At 42.2% G+C, this 23585-nt stretch overlaps 1 protein-coding gene across 1 annotated transcript in view; it reads left to right on the top strand.

The window, feature by feature from the left end:
- The first annotated feature begins 3593 nt into the window (after window positions 1–3593).
- Window positions 3594–23585, top strand: part of LOC143939969 (T-box protein VegT-like) — a 42150-nt gene continuing 22158 nt past the window's right edge. Inside the window, exon 1 of the mRNA XM_077461060.1 lies at window positions 3594–3683. Within this exon, the coding sequence (XP_077317186.1) occupies window positions 3650–3683 (34 nt within the window). The 5' untranslated portion in view covers window positions 3594–3649. The remainder of the gene's footprint in view (window positions 3684–23585) is intronic.

Raw genomic sequence — 23585 nt, 5'->3', positions numbered from 1 at the left:
GCCTAGTATACTTGAGCCAAATGTCGGGCGACACTGACTGGTTTAATAAAAACTGCCTGACATTCAGCCCGTGTGTATGGCAGTCGGTCCGACAGAAGCCGACTATTCGGACGTCTTCTGTACCAACTATGTGATGTTAGTATAGCAATCTCCCCCGCTTGCTACTGTGTTCTGACAGGGGGGCCTCCCCCCCACCAGAGCAAACCAGTCAGCGCTCGTGGCCATTGGCTGTCAGTGCTGATGGGATACCATTCGACTGCTGGGTTTCCAACATGCTCGTTCAACAGAAGCCGCTCATGAGATTGGCTTTTGTTAAACAAGAACCTGTACACACAGGCTGAATGTCGGACAGTATCTACTCTAAAGGCTGATTTTGGGCCCCTGTTTATGGGGCTTTAGCCTAAATCAACCCCCACCCCAATTCTAAGCCTCTTCTAACTACCTTGTAAAAGAAAAGAGGTCTACATTTCCCTATTCTGAAGCCACTCAGTCTGGTCACATGACCAGCTTCCAGCGCCACCTTCAGTTTAGAGAAGAGTAGTAAGAAGAGCCGGCAACACTGTAATCCTTGAAGTGTCGTTTATTGGTACATCAGAGTGACAGTAAAACAATAAATTTGACGCGTTTCAGCAGAAGCCTTAGTCGTAGCCTTGGAGCCTTGGCACCTGTGAGTGGACCTGGTGTATGGATTGAGTTGTCCCTGCAGAGAGCGCTGTTACTTTTCTTCTTTTCCAGTGTAGAGAAGAGGCAGTGATGCCGCCATCCACAGGCTTACTATGGGGCATCTGTTGTCGGCTCCCTCTCTTCTACACTGAAGTCGGCGCTGGAAGCCGATCATGTGAGCGGATCGATGCACCATAAGAATAGGCAAGTATAGACATCTTTCTTATACAGGGTAGATAGAATAGGCTTAGAATGGGGTTGGGAGTAAATTTAAGCTTAGTTGTGTTACTAAACCCAGAATCTGCATTCACTATATCTGGTCTCCCACAGTACACCTTCACATGGAATCACAATTATTTTAGTAACTATAAAGTGATAAATCAGTTTTCTTATCATCAGTATATAGCAGTCTCATGACTTCTAGTAATCTAGTATCAGTTTCTAGTAAAGCTTGTAGGAGGGGTTTTCATTTTCCCTTGATCCTCTGTCTGGACAGTGCTGATTGGCCCTGTGCTGATCATATGCACTCTCCCAAGAAGAAAACCGCCTGAACCGGATCACATGGGTGTGAATACCCATGCAATCCAGTTCCAGTGCAAACAAAAATAATTAATGTGGATGCAGGGCGATTTGAGGCATTGATTGTGAGTTGGCTCAAATGGCATTGCACAGAATCACATGTGATTTGCACAGGAATGCGGTGCAATCCCTGTGCAAATCACATGCGGTGTGCAGTGGAAACCAATGCTTAAAGCGGGATTCCACCCTAAAGTGGAACCTCCGCTGATCGGATCCCTCCCCCCCTCCGGTGTCACAATTGACACCTTTCAGGGGGGAGGGGGGTGGAGATACCTGTCAAAGACAGGTATTTTCACCCACTTCCGGGTATAGACTCCCGTGGGAGTCTACGCCATTTCCTGCCCTGCCGCGCTGTCTGCTGGGACACACACGGGTCCCAGTGACAGCGCGGAGATTTCCTATTGCGCGGCGCGGCTCGCGCATGCGCAGTAGGGAACCGGGAAGTGAAGCCGATTCGCTTCACTTCCTGATTCCCTCACCTAGAATGGTGGCGACAGCAGCCGAGAGCCAAGCGATCGATCGGCCTCGGCATCGCTGGAACCCGGGACAGGTGAGTGTCCATTTATTAAAAGTCAGCAGCTGTAGTATTTATAGCTGCTGGCTTTTAATATTTTTTTTTTTTGGTGGAATCCCTTTTTAAGTCTAAAAATCCTGTTTTTATAATTGTTCAATAAGGTAGACTGGCTCAGAAGGGATAGGTACACAAGCAGCTAAGGGACAGGAATGCCTCAACTTATGATTGGCAATCCGCAACTACAGCTTTCTGGTGGCATAGCTCAGGCTAGTTTAGACTAGTATCCGAACATGCCTGAACTCATCCCTGGTCAGGAGGAGAGGCAACTGGGTAATCTCATGTATTTGACCCTGTGTTCCTTAACGAACTGCAAGAAATTGATTTTACAGTAAGTAAAAAAATCCTGTTTTTTATGATCATAAGTGTACACAAGGACCCATTTAGAGCGTGAATGCCATAAAATAAACCAGAAGCTCAAGAAGAAAATCATTAAAATACACGTTACAACAGATTTTCTCAACTCTTTACCTCAGAGGAACCCTTCAAATAAATTTTCAGGTCTGGGGAACGCCTGCTAAAAAAAAAAAAAAAAAAAAAAAAAATTTAAAAATCCTTAACGCTTTCCTTCCTGCGGTATAGCCAAAACTTGGCTACAACGTGGGCTTACTGTTTTTTTAATGTTTGGTCTTTTTTCTTTTGTTTAGCAAAAAAAATAAAAACAGCGATGGTTAAATACCACCAGAAAAAAGCTCTACTTGTGTGAAAAAAAATTGTAACAAATTTGATTTGGGTAGCATGACCGCACAAATGTAATTGAAAGTTTGACAGCGCTGAAAGCTGAAAATTGGCCTGGGCAGAAGGGGGGTAAAAGTGCCCAGTAGGCAAGTGGTTACGTGAGAAAAATGCACCTTGCATCGGTGGATGGGGAGGAGGAAATGTCTCTCTTACAGCGGTGATTAGAATGCCACCTATAGAGATAATTGGAGTCATGTTGCTAGCTCTGCCAATTGACAATGATACTGGGACCATCAAAGAGGAGGTGAATCAGCCACATCTCAAAGAACCCTAGCACCCATTGAGGGAACCCTGTTTGATTATGGCCGCATCACACACTAAATAAATTGGACAAATTACCTGGAAATAATGTTGGGAATTGACTAAAAACAATGACAATCCAGGTAGCACCAAGTCAGGGGTTAACATGCACTTCAGAAAATAGAAACCCTGCCACTGACTGGCCATGGGCAACAACTTCAGTTTTCACACTTTTTTTAATAAATCAGGCCATAGGTTTTGTCCACGGCACCAGATGTATATACAGAAACATGGCTTCTTTCAAGGGGGTCTGTAGCTGGGGCATTAAAGTGACTGTAAAGGTTTTTTTTTTAATAACATACATATCATACTTACCTCCACTGTGCAGTTTGTTTTTCACAGAGTGGCCCCAAACCTGTTCTTCTGGGGTCCCCCTATAGACACAGAATGCCGGACTCGCCCCTACCCCCTGGCGCCCCATCATTGGATTTGATTGACAGCAGCGGGAGCCAATGGCTGCGCTGCTATCAATCTATCCAATCAAAAGCCGGGGGCCTGTGGAGAGAAAGACAGCACGTCCCTGCTGACTGAATGAAGGGGTTCAGGTAAGTAAAACGGGGGGGCGGCAGTGACTGCCAGGTGTTTTTTTTACCTTAAGGCATTAAGGTGAAAAAACACAAACCTTTACAACCCCTTTAAGGGATCTTTTAATTCGTTAAGGCAGTTCCTGGGCACCTCACCTGAGCAGAGTTTTTATAATGATGGCTGCATGCAGAGGATCTTGGGATTGTCTGAAGTAAGGATAGGCTTGGAGTGTGGTCAGAACAATAGTAGGGCTGTCTAGATCAAAGCACTTTGATGGGGACCGAAGTAATCAGGTTCTGCATTTCAGGTTAGTGAATTGCCATCAGCCATCTTAATGGAATGTTCTATGTATTTACCTCTCCAATGTTCAATGGGGACAGACAGAGGTTGTGTGGCATGTGATTATTTGAGAAAGAAATCTTATAGGCATTTCTAAATCCCCCATATTATTATTATTCAGGATTTATATAGCACCAACAGTTTGCGCAGCGCTTCACAATATGAGGGCAGACAGTACACCTACAATACAAATCAATACAGGAGGGATCAGAGGGCCCTGCTCGTTAGAGCTATGGTCATAATTAGCATTACACTAATCTGCACCATGCTCTTATATCAATGAATATGCTTCAATAGTAATGGTCAATGTGGACAAAGTGTTGGCTGACATCCCAGAGGCAGAGGTTGTAGAAACCATATAAATCTCCTTCTGAATGGAACACAGCACAGTTCTCATACATCCTTCCATCCACTCTGCACATTTCCTGGGTGGTGGATACTTGTTGAACGCTCGATAGAGAAATAACTAATCACCAGGCAGTTTCCCATTCTGTCTCACTGAAGCCTTACAGTAGAACTATAGGCAAAACCTTTCATTTTGGATCAAGTAAAGCAGGCTCATAAGCCTATCTGTGACCTTTGGGGAGATATCCCTTCACTTCCTGTCCCATAGCCAAAACAGGAAGTGGGAGAGAAATCCCGACCAATTAAGGGAATCCCTTGGGGACCCCCCAGATCACTAGAACTAGTGTCCCTATTGGAAGATTTCCCCTCTATTACTTTTATGGGGACAACTCAACATTTGGCATTTTCTTATACTTTTCACTTTCAATGATAAATGGGACAAACAGAGAGGGTGACTCTCCCTAACAGACAGCAATACAAACCTAATAGGTGTTCTAATCCATTCTCCACTCTATCCAAAAAAAAAAAAATGCCATTAGTTATACTTTAATGGTTGGCACTTGCCTGTTGGCATTGTCTTGTGTCTATAAAGAAATGGGGAGGGGTGATTACGTTAGAGCCATTTGTAATGTTTGTTACCTGTAACTGTGCTGCTGTTAGACGTTCAGGGTTTCTGTGTTATTTGATCACTCTGTTGCTGATAAATTCAATACCTGGACTTGCATAGGTCAACCGATATGGTGGACATTACATTTTTACTAGGGACAGCATTTGATCATTAAATGTATCTAAAGCAGAAACTTTTGTTTTAAGGTTTGAACGGAGCAGAGAGGGGTTAAAACATGTCTGATTTTTATGTTTTTGTGGTCTACGTGTCGCTTTTAGTCCATACTGACATGATAGCATCACACGGTTCCTGCACATTTGTCGGCTGCACATCCATGGTGCGAATCTCCCATTCCACCACATCCCAAAGGTGCTCTATTGGATGAGATCTGGTGGCTGTGAAGGCCATTGGAGTACAGGGAACTCATTGTTGTGTTCAAGAAACCAGTGGTGAGAGGATTTGAGTTTTGTGACATGGTGCATTATCCTGCTGGAAGGATCCATCAGAAGATGGGTACACTGTAGTCATAAAGGATAGACATGGTCAGCAACAATACTCAGGCCGTGGCATTTAACCACTTGACTTCCAAAAGATTTACCCCCCCCTTCATGACAAGGCCATTTTTTGTAATATGGCACTGTGTTATTTTAACTGACAATTGCATAATCTTGAGATGCTGTACCCAAAGAAAATGTATGTCTTTGTTTTCCACAAATAGAGCTTTCTATTGGTGGTATTTGGTCACCTATGCAATTTTTATTTTTTGCGCTATTAACAAAAAAGACCGACAATTTTAAAGAAAAAAAAATGATTTACTTTCTGCTGTAAAACATATCTAATAAAAATAAAAAAATCTAAATATGTATTCTGCTACATATTTTTGGTAAAGAAAATCCCAATAAACTTTTAATTAGATATGTTTTATAGCAGAAAGTAAATAATTTTTTATTTATTTATTTTTTCTAAATATTGTCAGTCTTTTTTGTTTAAAGCGCAAAAAATGAAAATGGGATATTGCAGTGGACATTCTGACACATTTTGTGGACCAGTAACATGAAGACTGGATTCACACTTATTGCGATCACAGACATTGCATGTGATCCGCACCGCATTGCTGTGTGATGCGAATTCAGCCACACAGTTTTTGGATGGCTGCAATCGCATCACATTCGCACCAAAATGGTGCAGGACCTGTTTTTGGTCCTCATTGGAATCAGACTTCATGGGTGTTCCGACCCATGCGATCCGATACCACAGTTCGCACTGTGTTCTGCAAACTGATTTAGGGGTGTCATTAGCTTTCTATTGACACCCATAACGGTTCACAGATGTCAGTGTGAACTGCCTGCTAGTAAATGCGATGTGGGAACCCACACAAGAATCCCGCATCGCACCAGTGTGAAAGGTGACTAAAACAGTGATCAGTGCTAAAAATATGCACTGTCACTGTACTAATTACAGTGGGGGGCAAGGGGTGATCAAACAGTTAACTGTGTGCCTAGCCAGTGTTTAACTATACTGTGTGAGGTGATTTTACTAGGAGAACTGATAGAATTTATCCCCTGCTTTGCAGGAGCACAAACTCCATTCCTTCCCTCCTGTTAAAATAGCGATCTGCCTTGTTTACATGGGCAGATCGCAGATCGTTCTGTGTCCCCGCCTGATGATCAGTGAGTGCCGGAGGACATGGAATACCCTTCACTCACTGATCGGCTTCCGCTGTGTGTAACCACTGCGAACTGCGCCGAATGTATGTGATTCAGCGCAGGGGTGCCACCCTGTAGCAGTAAATCTGCTATAGGGCAGAATTAAAATGGTTAAACGATGCTCAATTGGTACTAAGGGGCCCAAAGTGTGCCAAGAAAATATCCCACACACCATTATACCACCACTAGCCTGAACGGCTGATGCAAGGCAGGATGGATCCATGCTTTTATGTTGTTTACACCAAATTCTGACCCTACCATCTGAATGTCACAGCTCAAATCTGAAACTCATCAGACGAGGCAACATTTTTCCAATCTTCTCTTGTCCAATTTTAGTGAGCCTGGGTGAATTGTAGCTTTAGTTTCCTGTTCTTAGCTGGCATGAGAGGCACCCTATGTGGTCTTCTGCTGCTGTAGCCCATCTGCTTCAAGGGTCAATGTGTTAGGCATTCAAAGATGTATTCTGCTTACCTTGGATTTAAGTGGTTATTTCAGTTATTGTTGCCTTTCTATCATTTCAAACCAGTCTGCCCATTCTCCTCCTGACATTGAGGCATTTTCCTCCACACAACTGCCGCTCACTGCATATTTTCTCCTTTTCAGACCATTCTACTTAAATCCTAGAGATAGTTGTGCGTGAAAATCCCAGTAGATCAGCAGTTTTTGAAACACTCAGACCAGTCCATCTGGCACCAACAACCATGCCACATTCAAAGTCACTTAAATCCCTTCTCTTCCCCATTCTGCTGCTCGGTGTGAACTTCAGCAATTTTCTTCATCGCGTCTAGATGCCCAAATGCATTGAGTTGCTGCCATGAGATTTTATTTAAGGATAGCAGTCACATGAAGCCATTTATTATCGCATCGTTTTTTGGTTCCTTTTTAAAATATAATAACAGAAATCACCCAAATGGCCCTGATAAAAAGTTTACATACCCTGGAATGTTTGGCCTTGGTACAGACACAGGAGGCACACACACAGGTTAAAATGGCAATTAAAGTTTAATTTCCCACTTTTAAATCACAATTAGCACTGGTTCGCATTGGTATGATATGACATGTGAAATCGGTGGCAATTGCCGGCAATGGCATTGTCCTAATCGGTGTGGCACTGCACCGATTTCAAAAAGTAGTTTCTGTACTACTTATTGAGATTTAGGGCTGTGTTTTTCATTGACATTTGTGCAGAAACCCGCAAGGGGGGTACAGAGGTGAGACAGATGTGCAGGAGGTACATTAGTGGGACAGATGAGAAAGCGGGTTACAGTGGTGGGACAGATGAGAAGGTGATTCAGTAGTGAGTCAGAAGAACGTGGGGGTACGGTGGTGGGGCATATGTGCAAGGAGGTACAGTGGTAGGGTTACAGCGATGGGAAAGAAGAGCAAGGGGGTACAGTGGTGGGGCAGATGTGCAGGGGAGGTACAGTAATGGGAGGGATAAGAAGGGGATTCAGCGGTAGGACAGAAGAGCAGGGGTGTACAGCGGTGGGGCAGATGTGAAAGGAGGTGCATTGGTGGAACACATGAGCAGAGGGCTACAGTGGTGGGGAAGAAGAGTAGGGGGAACAGAGGTGGGACAGATGTGCAGGAGGTACAGTGGTGGGGCAGATGAAAAAGGGGGTTACAGTGGTGGGGCACGTAAACCGATAAGTTTAGTGTTAAGACAGATGAGAAGATGGTTCAGCTGTGAGACAGAAGAGCATGGGGGTACAGGGGTGGGACAGATGTGCAGGGAGGTACAGTGGTGGGGCAGATGAGACAGGGGTAACATTGGTAGAGCAGATGTGCAGGTGGGGCAGTGGTGGGGCAGATGTGCAGGAGGGACAGTGATCTGAGGCATGAGCATGCAGGATGTTAATTTCTCACTACTACTCAAGTAGTTTACAGTGTTTTTATAAAAATCCTTTTCATGATTGATGAAAATCAGCACGCTCAATTTCTTTGAAAACATTTGTCGCCACACTGAGTTTGTTAGCTCTCGCATGGATGCACTAAGCAGGCTAGACACTGAGCCATGAGGAGGTAGAAAAGAACAATCAAATGACCTGCGTAACAAGGTAATGAAACTACAAAGATGGAAAATGATATAAAAAGATAGCCAAAGCCTTGAATATACCAGTTGGAAAATTAGGGCCAAGCGAAGGTCAGGTAGACCAAGAATAATTGCAGCCACAACAATTGCTCAGGATACAAAGAAAAACCCACAGGTAACTGCAGGATAAATACAGGCTGCTCTCCAAAAAGACGGTGTGGTTGCTTTTCAAGAAGCGCAATTCAATGATACTTGAACAAAAAAGAGCTGCATGGTTGAGCTGCCAGAAGGAAGATTTCACTGCGCCAATGAGGCATGTCAAGGTGTTGGGCATACTGTAACCAGGCTTTTTTGTGGAACTTGTACAGTAAAGGCTTCTTTTTGGCAACTTGACCATGCAGCTCTTTTTTGTTCAACTATCATCGTATTGTATAAAAAAAAGGTAATACTAGCAATTCATCAATATATATCTGAGAATAATCGTATTACAACAGCGCTTTATGAAGAGTCCTTAACAGAAGCAACAATGTACGAGAGATCACTAGAAAGTTCTTATTGTGCAGATAGGGTGTTTACAGTGATCTACTCAGCGTTGCAAGGTGATCAAAGTGCTGTCAACCTTCCTTCCACCACAAACCGGGAGTGCTTCACCACATCCGAGGGCGGTTGAAGTCGGAAGTGACGAAACGCGTCAGGCGTGGCCTACACGACGCTACCGGAAGTGAGGTGTGCGCTCCACCGCTGACCACAGACCAGGAAGTTATGCCCAGTGTATACAGCGGAACACTGGTGGATGACTGGGAGATCTGAAAATTCGGTGAAGTACATACTTTAAAAATGCTGACGAATTTCTATACAATGTACGCAGTTATTTAAATGGGATTTTAGTGTTTGTTTGTGAACCTTTCAAAAATAAAACAGTATTATGCTATGTGCACACTTTGTTTTACTTTTATGATAAACTGGGAGGACTGCTTGGGACTGCAACGCTGAGGTGACATATAGGAAGTTTTCTATACCAAAAGAAGGGATTACTCCTTAAAGGCCTATTATACCAGTAGTTTCTGGTGAGTTTAACCCCTTAGGGGGTACGCATCGCATGTGGTGAAGCACTCCCGGTTTGTGGTGGAAGGAAGGTTGACAGCACTTTGATCACCTTGCAACGCTGAGTAGATCACTGTAAACACCCTATCTGCACAATAAGAACTTTCTAGTGATCTCTCGTACATTGTTGCTTCTGTTAAGGACTCTTCATAAAGCGCTGTTGTAATACGATTATTCTCAGATATATATTGATGAATTGCTAGTATTACCTTTTTTTTATATAATTTTATTGTTCTTAACGGCTGCTATTTCTGTCCACATTGCTGACTGTTAATACACTCAGCAGTTATCATTTTATTTGTATTTGTGATTGGTTTTATTATTATTATACATGCAGTGATCTTCATATAGAAGAACCTTTTGTATGTACGGGTGTACTTGTACCATATAGGTGTGTGCATATATATACACAATTTTGGAGGTGTGTGAAGGTCCCAGTTTGGCACTGAGAGGTATACGATAGGCCGGCATTAAAATATACCTTTAGCTTTTTTTTTGGTGATTTATCATCGTATTGTGCTCCTTTAAAACAATCATGCCATCTTTTTCCAGAGCAGCCTGTATTTCTCCTGAGATTACCTGTGGGTTTTTCTTTGTATCCTGAACAGTTCCTGTGGCAGTTGTCGCTGAAATCTTTCTTGATCTACGTGACCTTGGCTTGGTATTGAGATCCCCACATTTTCCACTTCTTAAGTGATTGAACAGTACTGACTGGCATATTCAAGGCTTTGCATATCTTCTTATTGTATATCCTTTTCCATCTTTGTAAAGTTTCATTACCTTGTTGCAAAGGTGTTTTGACTGTTCTTTTCTACCTCCCTCGTGGCTCAGTGTCTAGCCTGCTTAGTGCATCCATGTGAGAGCTGACAAACTCATTGATTATTTATACAAAGACTAATTGTGATTTAAAAAGCCACAAATTAACCTGTGTGTGCCACCTGTGTCTGTACCAAGACCAAACATTCCAGGGTATGTTACACAGTAGGTGAGGTTGAAAGACACAAGTCCATCAAGTCCAACCTATGTGTGTGATCATATGTCAGTATTACATTGTATATCCTTGTATATTGTGGTCATTCAGGTGCTTATCTAATCATTTTTTTTTTTTTTAAAGTATCGATGCTCCCCACTGAAATCACCACCTGTGAAAGGGAATTCCACATCCTTATATAAAAAAATCAATAGATGGTGTTAGACCGCTCACACGGTGTTCCGGGATTGCAAATAGGACTTGTTACTATACTTACCTTGGGTTTATCTGCTTTAGTCAACCTACCACTTATGCCCCCAATACTACCCTCTGGAATATTTTCATTGCTGACTATCTCTACCTCTGGGACCCCCGCGCGCCCCCCCCCCCCCCCCCCGGCCGCCAAGTTTAAAAACCCCTCTAACTTTTTGGCCATCTTCACTCCCAGCAGATCTGCACCCTCCTCATTTAGGTGCAGTCCATCCCTTCTATAGAACTGGTGACTGACTGAGAAGTTGGCCCAGTTCTCCAGGAACCCAAACCCCTCCTTACTACATCAGCTCCTCAGCCACTTGTTTACTTCCCTAATCTCCCTCTGCCTTTCTGGTGTGACTCAAAGAACCGGTAGTATTCCTGAGAATACTACCTTGGAGGTCTTTTCCTCAATTTAGCTCCTAAGTCCCTAAAATCGTTCTTTAGGACATTCCATCTGCCTCTGACTTTGCCACGGGTGCCAACATGCACCATGACAGCCTTGTCTTCCCCATTCCCTCCCAGTAATCTGTCCACCAGATTCGTGATGTGCCGAATCCGAGCGCTCGGTAGACAGCATACAGTTCGGCGCTTCAGGTCTTTGTCACAGATTGCCCTCTCTGTCCTTCTAAGAATGGAGTCCCCTACCACCAGAATCTGTCTATCCTTTCCCTTTGCTCCCCCCCCCCCCCACTCTCAATGGAGGAGTTCTTCCCCTGGCAGCTAAGAGAGCCCCTCAGCTCCAGCTCCAGCTAATGTCACTTAATGGAGCGCACTTATTGGGATGCTCTAGCCCAGGATTGGAATCCCTGGCAGTTCTCCCTCTATCCTTCCTGACTGTCACCAATCTACTCGTTTCTAGTGCCAGTACCTCTTTGTCTCTACCTGCCTCTGTGCTGGCACCTGCCAGGTATGTTCCCGGCTCTCCTTTAGTATAGAGGGTTTTCTCAGTGCCGACAGTTGCTTCCCCAGATTCAGAACCTGGGCTTCCAGGGAAACAATGTGCTTACATTTTGCACAGCAGTACTCTCCCTCGTTCAGATGATCAAGGAACGCATGCATGCCGCAAGCATAGTACCTACTAATTTTAAAGAGGAATGGGGATTATACCCTGTCCAAATTACCTAGCAACAACTAGCTTCCTGACACTAATACGCAACAATACACAGGTACTCAACAAGACAATGCACAGGTACTCGCCCATGTGCACTCGCAGAAAACTTTCAGCCATTGGGGTGATTTCTGTTGTTATAATTTAAAAAGGATCCAAAAAACTATGTGATAATGGCTTCATGTGATTACTATCCTTAAATTGGCATGATCAGTCATATTTTCAATATTAATGCCAAAATTTCACAATTTCTGCCAGGGTATGCAAATTTTTGAGCACAACTGTATGTGCGTATACATATGAGTGTGTGTGTGTATATAAATTCTGAATAAGCATGTTCTGCATCTTACTCTTTTGAAAAAAATTGGACGTGAAATATTTTCCACGGTGGCAATATAAATCCACTTTGTGTGCATCAAACGCCTTTGCAAATCCAGATATTTTTTTCTAAAAGTAGCATTGACATTGCTGTACTGCACATAGCCTGTGTAGAGAGCAAAGCTGTTGGAGGCTCCCAGTGGCTCCACTCAATACAGGCTGCCTGCAGAAATCGATAGGAGGGGGTGGATGCAAGACCAGTCACCCTACACAAACGGAGAGAGCAGCAGTGACCAGTCTGTATTACAGGAAGTTTCATACTGGATTTTCATACACAAAACCCGCCATAATTCAAGGTTTATTTTAAAGATTTACTCTGCTGTAAAGCACATATTTGCATTCCTCACTAAGGCGAGGATGGCATGTGCACACCCCTCTTAGATTCTGTGCCGCAGTGCATTGGGTTTTGACAACCTTGCAGCACATCTGTGCACATACTGGTTTCCCTGTACATATGTGTACATGCGCAAAGACAAGTATTACAGGCATCTCAGTACTTTTGCTGTTGCACATGCATAAAAAATATCCTGCACCTACGCAGATGTGATGTCATGAGACCTGTCTGTGCCAGGACCCAATGGCTGGGCATAGCCTTTCTTCATATCTGTGCATATCTGTGCATGCGCCAAAATAGCCCCGGGGGGGGGGGGGGGGGGGGAGTTGCCATCAAAAACAAGAGCTGAAGTTCCTCTTTAAGTCGGGTTTATTATAATGTAGATGGTAGTTTATACTTAAGAACTGGCTTCAGTGATTCTGTTTCCATTTTTCCAAAGCAAAAAAACATACTGATACATTTTTGTGACTCTTGCGGGTTTTGCTCTGGCTACTTATATTGAATAAATAATTTATTGGTAGTTTACAACCCATAAATACATGTTTATAGGAAAACATAGGGTTTACAAAATAAAGGAAGATGGTAAACTTGCAGTACACTTTAAGATGATAGGTTAAGAAGAGGCCCTGCTCCTCCAGAGCTTTAAGCAGGCCATAGACAAGTCGAAAATAGAATGAAAATTCTTGATGATTATCAGGTCGTGTAGCTTTCACATCATTAGGGTACCAGCTGCAACAAACATTTTTGTGCCGTAAACCAAAAGTGCCTGACCCAACCTGCTGGATTTTTAAATTCCCTTTGTTTCCTTTAAAAAAAAAAAATGATGACACAATCGTATGTGCCATTTTCATTTTTTGATCAACAGAACGTTCAGTTTTCAACTCATCTAGGGCAGGTTTTAAAGGCCTTATGTAGACAGGCATCTGGGACCATACAACATACAATTGGAGTGTATTTACCAGCCTGGGAGCCACAGGTGCTGAAAACAGCTACCCATGTAAACCAATGGCCATACTTGTGCAAACACACCTCCTGAGTACGAGCGTTTGCCCCTGGATGCAGACGGCACTGGTGTAAACCTATGTACAGCCATTGATTTTTATGGGTGGCTGTATGCACTACCTGTGGCTCCTGGGCAGGGATATATCTGGATCTTATGTTCAGGTGCCAATGTGCATAAGACATAAATGTTTAACAAATGGTAGATCCATGCTGAGTTAGTTTTTTATTTTTTTTTAATTTTACAATAAAGATTTTTCTGATATATGAATCTAAACAGTAGATTTATGTTGAACGCATGGTACCACATTAATTGACAAAATATTTGCATAAACATTACATACCACACAAATGCAGAGGACCCATCTTCTCAATTTACATTAGATATACTTTAAAGTGGTTGTAAGGAAATAAGGTAAAAAACCTTCAGCGTTCAGCTCCCCCCAGCCCCCCCCCCCCCCCCAAAAACTTTAAGCCCGATCTTGATCCGGCAAAGTACACGATTGTTCCTGATTGGCTGAGATGCAGGAGCCATTGGCTCCCGCTGCTATAAATCACAGCCAGTGAGGCGGGGGTGGGGCTGAGCAGCGCTCTGTGTTTTATGAATGCAGAGAACCAGCTTAGGAGCGAGCACGCATTAGTGCTTGCTATGGGGGCACTCAGCAAGGGGAAGGGGACTAGAGCACCGGCGGGGGACCCGAATAATGATACAAGAACGCTGGATTGAATTGGACTTAAAACCAAAACGCATCTTGTCGTACAGGCCTTACAGCTTGCAGAAAGGAAATGATCAGTATACAATGTTTTTGAGTCCTTTATAGAATAGGTGATTATTATTTTGTCACAATCAAAAAGAGAAAAATTCAATATAAAGTTTAATAAGAGTGCGATAAGTCACAGAAACCCATCATCAATCATCCTTCACTATTATGGGTTATCAATCACACACTTTCCTGCTAGAAGTGTCTACACAAAATGCTAATTCTCTAGTAATATAATAGGACCTTCCATAGAACAGTTGCGGTGTACATAAAATGCTGTATTCAGATAGGAAAAGGAAAAGGAAAAGTGGGGGAGGGGGACAAGTCACATAGAGGCGTCTTCCTCATTAGCCATTCCTGATAATTGGAATACTGTACAAGGCGATGGTCCAGCACATTGAGTTGCTGTATTTGTTAAAAAGAAAAAAACTACTAGTGTATGGCCAGCTTTAGTATAGAGACAAACGTTTGTACGCAAAATTCTGAGTACATTCAATGACTTGATAAATGTTCAAAAGCACTTCAAAAACCTAGTTTGTTTTATCATTCGATTTTGGAATGAATTAACTTTCCTGAACAAAACCACATACACTGGTAAAAATTCGTAGTTGAGAATTTTCCACTCTGTTCCATCTAATTTTCTGCTCCCTGCAGTCCAAAAATGAACCTCGGTTTGACACCACTAATGATTAGAAAATCGAAAGATTGTTCAAATCAAATGAAATGCTCCTTGTGTATGACCAGCCTAAATGTCATAAAATCATCATATTTTACTGAAATGCAAACAATGGTTAGTATTGACCATTTTAGTAAATATGATATGGCTGTAGCCTAGTATTGCAGTAAATTGTAAAGATCCAGTCCATCCAGAATTGAATCTTTGTATTACAGTATGGAGTCGAGTCAGGTAGCAGGTTGAAAATGTATAAAAGGGAAATGGACACCTTGTCCCTAAATCTCTTAGAGAGGAAGTAAACCATGATGGGTTTTACTTACTTCCTTTTGCCCCAGTAAACGAAAAGTATACTAGCTGCACCGTATGCATGCACATTATGTGACACTTATCTGAAAAGGAAGCCCGCCTGTCCCCGCTGCAGGCCGCATCCATGTTCGGCCCTCTTCCTTCCGGAGCCACGGACTCCAGCTCTGTGACTGGCCGGAGCCGCGTGACGTCACTCCCGTGCAGGAAAGTGGGTCTCCCCTCGTTTACATTTGTTTTTACTTTAAACAGTAACTTTTATCGAAAGTTGTACATGGCAAAGACTGCAGTATACTTTGAGCGAATTGACAATAAAATGGTTAAACTTTTTCAGGAGTTTTTTTTTTATCCCTAATGGGTACAAGGTTTTACAAGACATAGATCAACATAGAGGAGAAGATGAATATTGAACAATCTCTTAATGAAGCAGATAAACATGCTCATGAATACATGACTAGAACCAATAACGGCGTTGGAAAGTCAATTAAGTTTTTAAACAGGTAACCCTCATTTACGTGCAAGTTTCAGAGGTCTGGAGCCATCTGTCCCATAGCTTGTTATATTTGGACAGGCAACCTCTATATATGTATATATTAGCTTCTTGTATGGTAATGTGTTGTTAATTTCCAGTAACCATGTATTAAATTCAGGAGGTAATTTTTGATTACAATGCTGGGCTACTGCATATTGGATCAAACTTTGTGGCTTCTTACATGTATGATCTTGAATATCCTTCTCATGATTCTAATGTACTATTTCAAATTGCTGGATATATGCTGTACTACTGTGCTTTTACATTTTAATGTCCATTTTGTTGCATTGTATGCTATGTTGTATTGTATAAAAATACTCTCTTTGTTGGTCTCTCTGGAACATGTTTGTGTACTCGGATGAGGGCAAAGCCTTTTTTGGCCGTTAATTTACTGGCCACTGGGGTCTGACGTACCGCGCAGGTGAGGCCGATTCCCGCCCTGCCCCCCCCCCCTCACCTCCCCTCTTCACCTTACTTCTTCCTTCCCCCCCCCCCGCCCCTCCCTTCCTTTTATCCCTCTTCTCTGTTATTCTTTCACTTTCCTTTCAATCTTCACTCTTTCTTTCGGCCGCGACTCCGAACATGCTCCCAATGACCTTGTGCCGAAGCGCCAAGTCAGGCTTCGGCGTGATTGCTTCCTATGCAGAGGCGGGGGCATCTCTGCCGGCCCTGGCCAGGGGGGTTTAGTCTCCGAGGCCAGCAGATAAGACATGGTTTCCTGATAGTCTATATGTTCCCTTGCCATTACTTATACCGCATGTTTGTGAGGCTGCGACCTCTTTTGTCTCTCCTGTTATACTTGCTGTTGTTTGTTTTGGGGTTCTCCCAATGTATGTCTTTATTGTTCAAAATTCTAATAAAAATTATATTTGCAAAAAAAAAAAAATACTCTCTTTGACCTCTGTTCTGACACCTTAAAGGAGTTGTAAAGTCTCAAGGTTTTTCACCTTAATGCATCAAGGTGAAAAACCTTCTGTTCTGCAGCAGCCCTCCAGAGCCCCCCTTTTCCTTATCTGAACCCGATCGTCCCAGTGACGAGAATGAGCCTGGCAGCTCCAGCCACTGTCTCAGGTCCTCATTGTATAGATTGATAAAAGTGGGAGCAATTACCTCCCGCTGCTGTGAATCAAATCCAGTGACTTGGGAGCCAGGGGGCGGGGCCGAATTCCTGTTGTCAGGACTCAGGAGCACGCCCGCAGGAGTGCCCCAATGTAATGCGACTCTTCCTGGAGGCACTCGAAGAGGAGGAGCCGGGGGACCCCAGAAAAGGAGGATCAGGCCACTCTGTGCAAAACCCTTGCACAGAGCAGGTAAGTATGTTTTGTTATTTAAAAAAACAAAACAAATAAACAAACCTTTACAATCAACAGATTAATACCCAAGTTGGATACACCTTAGACAATTTTGTTCAATTTTCTTTAGATTTACCTTTAACTATGTAGTGCAAGGGCCTGCCTGATTGCATACAAATTGAAAGTGTTTAGGTTTGACCTCATATTATATGGTTGGTTTAAAGGAAAAAATAACAATAAAAATTGTATAGTATGTAGTCAGCTTTACACTTTGTATACCTTTTTGTACATTTGGTTGGTTTATATTATTTGCCTATCAAGCATGAATTCCTAATGCTTGATTGGTAAATCTCTCTCAATAAAATATTAAAAAAAAAAAAAAAAACCCTGGCCATATGCTATACAATTTAATTATACAATCTGTAGTGCAAGGGTCTTGTTTGTTTGAATACAAATTGAATCGATTAGATATGTCTTCATATTACTTTCTTGATATAGCTATTGTACAGATTTCAGAAGTGTGGATTGTTGTATAGCCAGCTTTAAAGATCTATGGAGCAGTTTGATTTGGGGTAGAAATATGGAGGCTGCCATTGCTGATGGTTTTTAAAGTGCAAATAAAAAAACTCATCCCTATTGAGACACACGGGATACATTTAACCATTTACATTTTCATCCCTACACACAGTTTATGCTGCAGGAAAGGTTCATAGACAGACATAAATAAGCATCCTCCCTCCAATTCACACAGGTACTTTGCCTCCTGATACAATGCAGTCTGAAGCTTTGTACCATTACAATACAGCTTCCCCATCTTCAGTTCTCTCGCTGCCCCAGGAAACCAATTTCATGGCAGCTTTAATCTATCTCAATCAATAGCCATTGTGTCCCACTGGGAGCCTGGAGAAAGGTGCTAAAGTTTTTGTGTATGGGTTTGAGCTGTCTCTCCCCAGCACTCAATGGCTCCCCCAGCTCCCATCTGCTGCTTGTGGATTGAGCAATGTTAAATATCAGACAGTAGCTTCATTAACACACAAACTCACTTCAAACACACACTAAACATCCCATTGCTGCTAAAGTGTTAACCCTTTCTGGGCTTCAACTGAAACTGGAGTCTTCCAGCTGCTGAAGTACTGGTATACTTTTTGTGACAAATCACGTCACATTTATATGGAAGCCTTTTATAAATCTAACAAAACTGAACTGGTCAATTGCAACCTCCCAACCTCCCACTTTCCCCTTCCTGCTCAGTAGAAAAAGAAGAAAAATATTTTTAAATATCTTTCGCTTTTTTTTTTTTCCTTTTTTCTTTTCTTTAGTTAACTTTTTATTTAGATTTTCCATCGCATCAGAGAGAACAATCGGCTAATAATGTTACAGTGTAAAAACATTGGTTAGTAATAGTTATACATTTACCGTATCAAGGAAATTGTTTTTTATAGCATAAAAAGATAAACCACCCATCTTTCCAATTTTTAACAGAAACCAAGTAATACATATGGAAGTTACCACTGATGACTTGATTCTATTGGTGCAGCTAGTGCTATGTGAATACCTGATGGGTCTATGGTTGTTCAAGTTATAGAGGTCTTTACTGCTCTCCACTGGGGGAGGGTGTGAATGTAGTATGCCTGTGTGCCAAATTATACCCAACTTATGGACTCTACATTATACCCCTCAAAGTTATGGGCTTGGCAGTAAACCCTGCCCAGCATGTATGCAGCCAAAGCTGGCACCCCTGGACACCCATCTGTGTCCAGCTCAGTCAGAGGTCCTTTTTAGGCCTGATTCACACTTGTGTAGGTTGCAGTTTGCATATTGCAGGTGCATTTGACGTTTTTTTTCCCAATACACATCTTTAAACCATTGAAGTCTATGGAACCAAAAACCAGAAAAAAACCCTGGCCCTTTCCATAAAATGCACAGATGTGAACTACAGCCATATGAAACCATGTCAAATGGACTGTAGGGTGTTTCTGCAAAACTGAAAATGTACTAAAATAGATGTGAACCAGGCCTTAAACATATGCGGTTTATGCGATCAGCGCTTGCCATTTGTGCTCTATAAACACATGTTTCCTCTCAGACCTTTAAAGTGGTTGTAAACCCTTACAAACCACTTTGACCTACAGGTAAGCCTAGCATAAGGCTTACCTGGTCCAAGAAATATCTCCTAAACCTATATGGTTTAGGAGATATTTGCCCAAAAACTGGCATCGCTGTCTATGGCGCATGCGCCGTAGACAGCGGCGCGCAGGCGCACTGAGCGCAGCATTCTCAACGACGGAGCTGCCGCACGTGTCGGCTCCCGTGCGCATGCACGGGAGTGACGTCATCGCGGCTTCGCCGAATGACAGTGGCGGAGCTGCGAGACCCCACCAAGAAGATGGATGCGGCGGACTACAGGGGACAGCGGCGACTTCGCTGGCTCCTGTGTCAGGTAAGTGACACATAATGGACTACTATGCGATGCATAGTAGTCCATTATGCTTTGCCTTTGCAGGGAATGAAAGAGGAAGTAAACTCATCAGGGTTTACTTCCTCTTTAAGCCTGCAATTCAGCCCAGGTTCACACTGAGCTGCGGGAATGAAGCTGTGCGAGTTCAGCTGAACTCACGCGATTTTCTCTCCCACATGTCCATCCCGATTTCAGCCTCGATATCGGACATCTCTGCGGGTTTCTGCACAGATGTCAATGTAAATCGCAGCCCGAAATCGCAAAAAGTAATACAGAAACTACTTTTTTTAAATCAGTGCGGCACCACAATTGCAGTGTCGCGCTGATTAGGACGGTGTCTTTGCCAGCAATTGCCGCTGGTTTGACGTGTCAAATTGTACCAATGTGAACCAGGGCTCGCTAGTAGATTTTCTAACAAATGAAAACATTGGTAAGAAAATTCTTATCGGTACCATCGATGACTTGACAAATGTTCTTTGAAGTGCTTCAAAAAGCATTTGCTTTTAACACTCAATTTTGGAGTGAATGGGCTTCCCAAGCAAAAATCACATTCGCCGTCACTGAGGTATAAAACGAATGTTCATTTGACCTCACTTAATGAGAAAATAAGACCAAAGGTTTTTAAAATGTTTACAGAAGTGAATGAGTTATTTTTCATTTTGCCCTGACATACACTATAATTTTTCAAATATAGTTAGGTTGGTGCAGCACTTTCAACAAAAACTAAACTCAAATATACGATTTAAAAAAAATCACTTAAACTTGCTCCAGGTGGTTGCTAGCTATTACCTTGTAAAATTGCAAACTATTAACTGTAGTGCGACATGTGAAACAAAACCTTAAAAAAAAACAATTTTAGAAATCATGCTGGTACTATTTGCATAGAATTAGTAGTCTGCTGTTGCCAGCTATTACCTTGTAAAACTAAAGTTCCAACATTGACTATAAATATATATTGGCTTTAAATTTAATATGAATGAAGATAGATATAGAGATCTATAAAATCGGTGCAGTGTTTATACACCAACTACAAATACACTTCCAGTGCTCGTTCTGTGTAAAACTTCTCAAAATCCAATATATAACTAATCCAAATAGGGTGCTTTCATTAAGTGCTCTTCCACCATGCCAAAAAGTGTTCTCCACCTCTCCCTTTTGAAAAGCCACTCAGCAGATCCTTATTATGACCAATTATATAAACAGGTCCACAGTGAGCTTTATTAACGCCCTTTATTTCCTCCAGTTTGGCTCCATATGGCACCTTCTCCAGCTTTTCCCCACTCCGACGTCCAGATACATGCAAATGAATTACCAGGATCGAGACCACAATAATGTATAATTTTTTTTATTTTAAAAAATCCCCACAAATTAAAATGCACTTACAGGCTGACAAATTTGGTTAGCATTGCGAATCAATAGCATCTTCAGGTCTCAGGCAAAGTGACTGTGCACTCCAGCAGCCGGAAATGACACAGCCAGATGGGACGTCAGCGTGGCTCTGCCAATGGTCATTGCAGAACATGGAAAATACCCTTCTAAACACACTAGCTTCCTGCATGCCATGCAAATTCCAAAGCTTCAGTATATTCATGCCTATGTGTCCAAAATAAATAAATAAAACATGCTTTATTATGGTCTCCAATAGCGCAGCCTACTTTAGCCCTTTAAAGTGATTGGATGTTTTTAAATAAAAATAACAAACCTGTTATACTTACCTGCTCTGTGCATAGGTTTTACACAGAGCAGCCCCGATCCTTCTCTTCTGGGGTGCCACGGCGGCGGTACTGGCTCCTCCCCTTCATTGGGTGCCCCCCACGGAGGGCCACTGCAGCAAAGACAGTTTCTCACCTTAATGCATAGTGCATTAAGGTGCAAAACTTTGAGAATTTACAATCCCTTTAAGCCAGCCATACATGGATCAAAATTCAGACCGTTCAGTAGGGACCAGACAAATTTCAGTTCATGTATGGGCAGGGTGGCTGTACAAAAGTCAATCTACCGATCACCTTTTGTAAAACCAGTCTGTTCGATTTTCCCCCCTTAGTCAACACCAGAGGCTATAGCCTTGTCAGCCTATTCAAAATTAAGGGCTGCCTTAACATACATACAATAGGTGACTCAACACCTAGGGTGAAGGGTCCCTCAATATTTCAAGTCACTAAAGACTAATTATAATGGAAGATGTATAGATTACTCATAAATCATACCGTATGTTTACATACCCTGGCAGAATTTTATTTCTTGGCCATTTTTCAGAGAATATGAATGATAACACACAAACTTTTCTTTCACTCGTGGTTAGTATTTGGCTGAAGCCATTTATTGTGAATCAACTGTGTTTACTCTTTTTAAATCATAATCACAACAGAAGCTACCCAAATTACCCTGATCAAAAGTTTATATACCCCAGTTGTTATACCGTGTATTGCCCCCTTTAACATTAATAACAGCTTGAAGCCTTTTGTGAATGAGGCTCTTTATCTTCTCAGATGGTAAAGCTGCCCATTCCTCTTGGCAAAAAGCCTCCAGTTCCTGGAAATTCTTGGGCTGTCTTGCATGAACTGCACATTTTAAGCTCTCCCCAGAGTTGCTCAATGATATTGAGGTCAGGAGACTGAGATGGCCACTCCAGAACCTTCACTTTATTCTGCTGTAGCCAATAACAGATAGACTTGGCCTTGTGTTTTGGATCATTGTCATGTTAGAATGTCCAAGTACGTCCCATGCGCAGCTTCCTGGCTGATGAATGCAAATGTTCCTCCAGTATTTTTTTTTATAACATACTGCATTCATCTTGCTATCAATTTTGACCAAATTTCCTGTGCCTTTTGTAGCCTTGTGGCCAAAAAGCTAAATTTTGGTCTCATCACTCCAAATGACTTTGTGGCAGAAGGTTTGAGGCTTGTCTCTGTGTCATTTGCCATATTGTAAGTGGGATACTTTGTGGCATTTGCATAGTAATGGCTTTCTTCTGGCGACTCGACCATGCAGCCCATCTTTCTTCAAGTGCCTTCTTGTTGTGCATCTTGGAACACCCACACCACATATTTTCAGATAGTCTTGTACTTCACCTGAACTTATTTGTGGGTTTTTCTTTGCACCCCAAACAATTTTCCTGGCAGTTGTGGCTAAAATTTTAGTTGGTCTACCTGACCGTGGTTGGTTTCAACAGAACCCCTCATTTTACACCTCTTAATTAGAGTTTGAACACTGCTTTGAATCAGGCCTTCTCAATTCCTTGGATATCTTTTTATATCCCTTTCCTGTTTTGTACAGTTCAATTTCCTTTTCCCACAGATCCTTTGACAATTATTTTGCTTTCCCCATGACTCAGAATCCAGAGACATCAGTGCAGTACTGGATGAAAGATGCAAGGGTCTGTCAGTCCAGAAACTCATTGACTTTTTATACACGCACACTAATTACAAGCAAACTGATCACAGGTGAGGCTGGTTACCTTTTTAATAGCCATTAAAACCCCTTTGTGTCAACTTTTGTGCATGTTATCACAGCAAAATAACCAGGGTATGTAAACTTTTGACCAGGGTTATTTGGGTAGTTTCTGTTGCCATTATGATTTGAAAAGAGTAAACACAGTTGATTAACAATAAATGGCTGCAGACAAACCCTAACCACGAGTGGGGGGAAAAAAATATATATATAATTTTTTTTCCTTTATTTCATGATATTTGTTTTATATTTTTTTTTTTTTTGAAAAAAATGTTTTGGTTCTTACTGTAATTTGGTCATAGGTACCTTTTTTTTTTTTTTTTTTTTTTTTTTTTATATAGTATGCATCTTTCTGGTACGTTTGCATGACAAAATTACGCATTCAGGTACATTGTGCTGATAAAAGAACCTCCTGCTGACAGAGTAGGAATTAAAAACAAATGAGACACACACACACACACACACACACACACACACACACACACACTCGAATATGCCCCCACCCATCTCCTTATACATACTACAGTACAGTGCAAAGCCATAGTTGCTATTATAAGATA

Source organism: Lithobates pipiens, unplaced genomic scaffold (genome assembly GCF_037356315.1).
Source record: "Lithobates pipiens isolate NorthernLeopardFrog02 unplaced genomic scaffold, aLitPip1_a1.2 Scaffold_3, whole genome shotgun sequence".
Lineage (NCBI taxonomy): Eukaryota > Metazoa > Chordata > Amphibia > Anura > Ranidae > Lithobates > Lithobates pipiens.
Note: the sequence above shows the minus strand (reverse complement) of the source record. Positions and strands in the feature narration are given on the sequence as shown.